At 34.1% G+C, this 8,404-nt stretch overlaps 1 protein-coding gene across 1 annotated transcript in view; it reads right to left on the reverse strand.

Annotated features, from left to right (window-relative positions):
* Nucleotides 1–254: 254 nt before the first annotated feature.
* The window catches only part of calcrla (calcitonin receptor-like a), a 47,664-nt gene continuing 39,514 nt past the window's right edge, over nucleotides 255–8,404 (reverse strand). The window contains exons 11-13 of the mRNA XM_058393128.1: nucleotides 7,458–7,676; nucleotides 5,857–5,898; nucleotides 255–2,588 (exon numbers count right to left, since the gene is read on the reverse strand). Coding sequence (XP_058249111.1) covers nucleotides 2,382–2,588; nucleotides 5,857–5,898; nucleotides 7,458–7,676 — 468 coding nt within the window. The 3' untranslated portion in view covers nucleotides 255–2,381. The remainder of the gene's footprint in view (nucleotides 2,589–5,856; nucleotides 5,899–7,457; nucleotides 7,677–8,404) is intronic.

Consider the following 8,404-nt stretch of genomic DNA (forward strand, 5'->3'; position numbering starts at 1 on the left):
TATTATCATTATTATTTTATTATTATTTTTCAGTTCGTTACAAAAAATAAAAACTAAAAACATTTTATTTATTCTGATATAATTTTTTGCAGTTTAATAATAATAATAATAATAATAATAATAATAATAATAATAATAATAATAATAAAAAACAACAAAATATAAATATAGATTGTGATTTTCATTATAGGAATTAACAAAAAAAATCCGAAAAATGTTTAGTTTAGTAAACAAAAAAGTCACTTGTCTCACTGTTTTCTTGCAAACGGATTTTATTCCTGACCAAAATGATGTGGCCTCCTACAAAATCGATCACAGTCGGTATTTTGACAAGTCCGTCACACCAGCATTGTGCACGTTGGATATGAATATATTACAAAATGTAAGTGCAGGATTGTCGTGGGTATTTTATGGACATGAAACATTAAAACACGATCTTTGATGTGACTTCCAGACGAGACAAGATGCATGAACACAGACAACACCACTACATCATTAGTTTACAGTACTGTCCTGAATATAACATAGAAAATGATACTGGCTGCCTCCCTGAACGGGATTCTATATATATATTCATATATTTATACATAGATATTTTTTTGTACAACATTTAGAAAAAATGATCATAGTAAGTCATCATTTCATACAGCGCTAGTCAGCAAAGCGGATCGGCGGCGACGGCTAACGTTTCAGCCTGATTCGAATGCACAGTACAGAGGAAAAAAAAGAGAAATGATATTAGAAAATTATTTACAATTCAATGCCTTTACAAAGCAGCAGGCGACTACAAATACTCCATTTATTTTTTCATTAATTGGTAACACTTTAAGGAATAAACTTGTGAGCTAAATTAATCGTTACCGACATTATTCTGACTTGAGATATCATTGGGAGCAATTAATAAAAAATTGTTTTGTTTGCTACAATATACTACAAAAATATCTTAAATCTAGACAAATGGATAGAATATTTCCTGTTTTAAGATTACTCCGTTTAAATTTGCTAATAATCATATCAATTATTTATTTTTAATTAATTTATTAATTACGCATTAAATGCTGAAAAAAACAGTATTATTTGCCAAAACATTTAATATTTAAAATGGCTAGAAATATGTTTAAAAGCCTTATATTTGGTTTACTGTCATCTTATAATTTTAAAATTATAAATTAATGATCAAATATTAAATCATTTCACCTATATTCAAGATATCATCACTTAGTAAAAGTAACAATTCAGTGTATTATTTTAGAAATTATTGATTATTGATAAATCGATATAGATACAGTTAACTAGTAATTAACCTTTAATTTGTTTTTAAGTAAAAACATTTTTGCAGTTCTATGAAAACTTAAAAATCAAAAAATTAAAATGAAACTTACATGAAATTCAGATATAACTAACTGTGACCACGACAATGAAAACTGTCTGTTTTTAAAGCCGACTTTATTCCCAGCTTACAGCCATATGTTTGCTTGTTTGACTGCTTGCCCAGATACTTATTTTTTTGAAGACTATATACAAAAATAAAAAATAATAATAATAAAAATATAACAAACTATTGCTTCCACAAAAAAATATCATCATTCTAATTAAAGAATTCAAATTCTATGAATATGGAAATTGTACCCCCAGCTCCGTTATCTAATATCCGAGAATATATTTGCATGTTATGCAAATACTTTGACGCTCTGTTCGATTTTATGACACGATAAACTCTTGCTTTGGTGAGTCTGATAGATTTTCTTCCATTGACTAGCAGGCAACTTCAGAGTTTCCCTGAAAGGATTTCATCATTTAAAGATTTAAAAAGACTCATTTTACATATATGACATACATGACTCGAATGGTTTCTCGGAATAAAATGCTAAGTAATGCTAACCTAAGCAATCATTTGAGAGCTACAACAACACTAACAAGCTGCTTACATTTGTAGACAAACTTTCTTTTTTTCTTAGAAAATATGACGTCCAGATTTCCAGTAAGGGGACATCGTGAGCATGGATGGTTTTTGTGGTGCATTGTGGAATATTTTAATGGCGTTAACTTTCCAGTTCACTGAAAAGATTTTGTGTGAGAGATAGAGAGAGAGAAAGAGACTGTAAAATGGCCGACTCCCTGATCAGTGCCCTGACTACTGGATTAGGAGCTGATTGAGACGCAGCCTAAATGATTACGTGTCTCTTAAAGTGTCACCATTTAATTATTTTTCTCGTTCAGGTAGTATGCACTGTGTAAGATAATAAGGCAGTGTGAGAGCAGTAAACCTTCCTTCCTTAAATCCTTCCTTCATGCGTCGGCAGAGAGAACTCTGGGTAGACGCAGTCATGTGACCCTCGCAACGTTGACTCCAACACGGTCTGGGTGCCGTCTCGCCGCGTTCAGTCGCAGGAATTCTCTGATTTCTCAGCATCGAGGCAGCCCTTGCCGTTTAAATGTTCGCTGTGGCCGTCGATGCTGTAGCATCCCTGCACCTCGGTGATGGACGAGGCGGTGTAGGACGTCGATCTGAGTGCCTCGGCGTGAGTCATCGCGCTGCCAAACTGCATCCGATACTGATTCCAGTGTCTCCGTAACACACTCTGAACCTGAGGACAGGACAGATTTTTAACTGTCTCACTTTTTCCTTTAATAAAATTCACAATGCTAACCTTCTGAGAGTTGATAAATGACACAAAAAAATGGTTTTATTCGTTATCTTCTTGTTTGTGTTACAGCCTCACAACCGTGTATTAATTTAAACACAACGGCGAAACTTCACTTAATTAATCAGATTTGTGGAGCCTTGTGTAAACAGGCTAAAAACAACAGAATTTTTGTTCATCTGTTACAAATAAGGACAAAAAAAACATTTGCCTACTAAATGTAAATCAGCCAGCTGACAGGCCTCCAACAGAACTGATCAAACTCAGTACCAAACTCTTCATCTGTCATGGTTTGCCTTGTATTTAGGGAATATTCTTTATTCTGGGTTCTGATGCTGGGTTGTTGATTGCCAAGATGCCACTGTTGGGCCCTTGAGCAAGACCCTTAACCTTCTCTACTCAAGGGGCACTGTATGCGGTTAAATGTTTATTTTGCTCGCACAAACATGCACTGATATGGTTGTGTTTTATGTTCAGTTTTATGATTATGTGGAGGGCAACTTCAGCCAAACTTCCAGAGCTAGGATATGCAAAGAAAAGAATTCCACTGTGCTGTAATATACATGTTTGGCAAGAGTGAAGCCTTCTTCTTCTTACTATTCCCTAGGCAACAAGGACCATGTGCTTTTGTTTATGTTTTGTCCTATCACTAGTTATTTACCTGACTGTAACACTTCTGATTTCTTTCCTGATTATACAGTTGCGTTTTTGCTCTTTGTGGTGTCTCTTTCTCCTTTAATCCTTATCCTTGGCTTACAAACACCTAGTTTTATGTTTCAGTCCATGATTAAGAATATTCCTCTGGTTTATATCTAATAAAGAAACAATCACGTGTACATACATATATACGTCCTGTATTTCCTCACTACATGGTACACCATCACGTTACACAGATGGGGAGTTTTGTTTATCTGTCATAAACATCTTAATTATGGCTACTAAATCTGATCTTCTCTTTCCATCATCCATCACCAAATCAAATCAACCTGTCAAATTTATTGCCCTGTCAGTTTCCCTCTTGTACTTTCCAAAGCAATGTGCTTTTATTTCTGTTTTAGTCCAGACTCCACCCCTAATCTGCCTCTGGTTTGCTATCTGATTGCGTTCACCAGTAACATGTTACAGGACCCATGTCAACACACACACACACACACACACACACACACAGGCTACTATTAAAGTCAAATACAACTGATTTTTGTTTATCTGTAATGAATTATTGGTGGATACTAAATCTGCACCACTGATACCATCAACCATGAGTTAACTTTACAAGCTATACAAATAAACTGTCCAGAGTTTCATTGCCATTCATTTAAGCAATTATTTTTTGTTTTTTATTTCTGTCACTATTATTGATTTGTTGTCTGAATGTGTTCACCTGTAACGTGTTTTATTCTGGATTGTTTTCTTAGTTCTACCCTAATGGCCTTGATTTCTGTCTTCCATTATGTTTCCTAGTTTTATGCTTCACTGCTATTAACCCTTGCCTTGCTAGTTTCAGATCCACTGCACAGAAAGCCTTAACCTCATGCATAATTTTGTGCTTCAGCTTGGCCTCGCCCTGCTCGAAGGCCAGACTGCAGCGAATTATGTGAAAAGCAGGAAGTCTGAATGCTCAGCAGGTCTCCTGATTCAGGATCCGCATGACAACAGGGCCAAGAAAATGGGCTGGCAGAAAAAAAATTAAACATGGACACCACATATCTGGAGAAATATCTATTTCAGAAACTCCTAAAAGGTAAAACCAGGTCTAGATCCTTCTCAACAATCCATCAGTAACAAATCAATGTATCTGACACATGTATTATTTACTGGCACTATAAAGAGGTGTAAGTGCTATTTCTAATGTTCTGATGTTAACAATTCATGACTGGAATACCGTAAATTTAATTTAATTAATTAGTTATATTGTAATTATAATGATGTGTATAATGAATTCTGAACGCAATATGACATGTGATAAATGTATTCACAGGTCATTATTTTATTAATTATTTATTTAATTTTATTACTTAATAATTTGAATTTTATTATTAACTAATTAAAGTAAATAATAATAATTATAGTGATGTGTTTAACGACTTCTGAATGGAACATGACGTGTGATAAATTAAACTAGTCGTTATTTTATTTATTTATTAAGTTGTATGATTTAATTTTATGATGTAACTTTATTATTTATGAATTTATTTACCTAAATGATAATAATCATTTTAATGATGTGTCTAACGATGTCTGAATGCAAGATGACGTGTGATAAATGTATTCATAGGACATTATTTTATTAATTTATTTCATATTATTATAAAATTGTATTATTATTCATTTTATGATTTAATAGTAGTGTTGATTTTATTGTTTATTGATTTATTTAATCAAATTATGATAATAATTATAACAATGTACATGACTTTTGAATGCAATGTGATGCATGTATTCGCAGGTCATTATTTTATTAATTTATTTAATTTTATTATTACATTTTATGATTTAATAATTTAAATGTTATTATTAAATGTTATTATTTATTTAACTCAATTATAATAGTAATTATAACGATGTATATAACGACTTCTGAATGCAAGATGACGTGTGATAAATGTATTCGTGGGTCATTATACAGGTTCGTTCAAAATGTTAGTGAAGAATAGAGTAAAGTGGTTCAGAAATCCATCTTGACATTTTTTGGAGTACTGATTCTTCATAATTGTTGGAATCAAACACTTCTTACTATCCCATTAGTTCAGATAAATGGTATCATGTTCCTTTATCCATTCCGTGACGCTTTTTTGTCTTTCATAACGCATCGTGTCGAGGGATAATTGCGGCTTTTAGTCACCCGTTCCAGCTCTGCTAACTACTGTATTAGTTCCAGACTCCATAATGGCTATGTCTATGCAAGCGCTGTGGCGCTCATAAAGCAGCTACTTAGAAAAACACAGAGCTCATTTGAACTTGGATCAGCAGCTCGGCAGAGTGACTCATAAATCTGCGCATAAGGACATCAGCCAAAGTCTTTAATTATCCTGCGTTTAACTGAAACCTTATAAGCAGGAGATGAGATTTTGTAACAGAGCTTTGGGGATTTAATTGTGTGTCCGATCATAAAGCGAGAGAGGAAAGCATGCGGCCGAGACGGAAGCCGTGGAGGATTTATAGATAAACAGGAAAAAGGGGATTTAGTTGCAGTGAAAGTGATCTCTCTTACCTCTCCATTAAAGAAGCAGAAGATAGTAGCCACCAGAAGACCCTGAAAAAGATGAATCATGTCAGCCCTGAGTTACAAGTTCACAATTTATTCAATTTTTTAGTGCGTTTTGGCAGCAAGGTGTTTAACAAGCACATCAACGACCAGCTCGTTCCCCTGCATTATTCACTGAGCAGACGGAGCTTTGTACTTTCTCACTATATTCTACACATGATTGTTATTTCCAGCTAATTAGCTTCGAGCTGGAAAAAAAAATATCAGAAAGCTAAGAAGTGTGATGACCAGAATTTATGCTGCATCAGGTGAAGATTTAATACAGACTACGCTCATCAGTATTCAGAATTAGCTAAAGACTTCAATGCAAAAACATACAGTACAAAATATATAAATAAATAAACTATGAAATATTATTCAAGGCCCAAATGATGAGACTATAAATTCATTAATAGATCATTTTTAAGTCTTAAATTAAGTTTCTATTTGATGTATATAAAATTATTCTGGATAAAAGTCTGAGAATTCTTACTTATAGCAAATTATTCTGGATACAATTGTGAACATTCTGACACATATCAACATATTCTGGATACAATTCTGAAAATTCTGACTTATATTAAATGATTTTGTATACAATTCCGTAAATTCTTACATACGAACTAATTCTGGATAAAATTCTGAAAATTCCGTCTTATATAAACTTATTCTTGATATAATTCTGGGAATTCTGACTTAAATTATTTTGGATAAAATTCTGAAACTTTGGACTTATATCAAATAATTTTGGACACAATTCTGAAAACTCTGCCTCTATCCAATTATATCCTCATTTTATACACAATTATTCTGGACAATTATCCTGGATAAAATTCAGATTTCTGGTTTGAGTTATTCTTCAAACCATCTGCATGTTTTTTTTTTTCCTTTACAAAAGAGCACATCAAGTGAACATAATCCTCAGCATTATTGGATTAATTCTTAAAGTTATTAAATAGCAAATTAATAGAGTAATAAATTCACCTGCATCTCCTGCAAAACATTAGGATTTCATGAGCTTGATTCAGTATCTTGTGGATACAATACACTGAACATTCTTAAATAATTATAAATACAATAAAAATCCATCCCTCCAGGATTAACGATAGTGTGATCAGAAAAATTAACGTAAAATCAATCAAGGCCTGCAATATTCGACGGAACTTATAATAATCCTGATCTAGAGAGTAAAGAGTTAGACTAAAAGACAAAAATTTGGAAATTAGCTCCGCCTCCGTTCTGAACAGATCTCCTAAGCTCCGCCCATTTCCCTTAAAAGGAACTTTAAAGACGTATTTAATTTAAACAGAGGAGGGTGAGGCTGGTTGAAAAAAAAAAGATGCAAATAACAGAGGCTGTAAGATTTTGTTTTAATAATACTACTGTAAATTAGATTTAATTATATATTTAATCATCAGTCTACAAATCCACCTACTAGAACGTTCTTGGGAGGTCAGAGGAAACGGGAGATCGTACACAGGAGCAAGAAAATGCCCAACAGACAGTTTACGTTTAGCGCGGTACAAATGAATTCAAAGATTCTTCATTTATGATTTCTACACACTCACCTGATAATGCATTAAGATGTGCATAAGATAGTCGTAAATCTCGGATAGGACGTGTCCCGCAGGTTTATAGGGCAGGAGGACGAACTGGATTCCTAACAGAGGGACGAGAATAAGAGTGGCTCGCACTGCCTTCATGTACAGACTCGACTCGGCCTGGTGTGTCACCTTCAGCTTGGTGATGAGGACGCGCACGATGTTGAGCAGGAAAAAGAGATTCACCTGAGGATAAACAGAGGACGGGATAATAATAATATATAATGAGTGAAAATCCAATCACTTAAAAGAAGAACTGAAGGCAGGAAGCCTTTATTATCCCCACACATACATTCTTTTCTATGCGTATCCCAGCTGAGGAAGTTGGGGTCAGAGCACAGGGGCAGCTATGATACAGTGCTCCTGAAGCAGGGAAGCTTAAGGGCCTTGCTCAATTGCCCAGCAGTGGCAGCTTGGCAGTGCTGGGGCTTGAACACACAACCCACTTAAGACACCCCTGCCCCAAAGTCTTGTGTTCAAGGGGATTTAAACCCAAAACTTGCTTACACTTACCCCAAAAGACAATCTTTTATTCAATCAAAATGAAACTATATAAAACATATAAGATGCAAAAAAATAATAATAATAAGCAAACAAGACAGGAAAAACACTTCCTGAGATTACAAATATAACAAACATTATAATTACATTTTAAATCTGACATCTACCCAAGTCTGATGCTGCTTGGAAGCTATATTTGCTTTCCGCACATAGCAACATTAGAGTTTCAGCTCGAGTGCAGAACTAAAGAAGGTATTCTTACCTGCCAAAAATGTCTAGTGTGATGGATTACATTGGTGTAAATGGAAACTATGCCTCTGGTTACGGTTAAATGTCTTCAGCTGTCAGTTACAGGATTGAATAATGTTGAATCTACGTTCTACACAAGCACATAATTAGTGACATGTACTAAC

Source organism: Hemibagrus wyckioides, linkage group LG06 (genome assembly GCF_019097595.1).
Source record: "Hemibagrus wyckioides isolate EC202008001 linkage group LG06, SWU_Hwy_1.0, whole genome shotgun sequence".
NCBI classification, from domain to species: Eukaryota; Metazoa; Chordata; class Actinopteri; order Siluriformes; family Bagridae; genus Hemibagrus; species Hemibagrus wyckioides.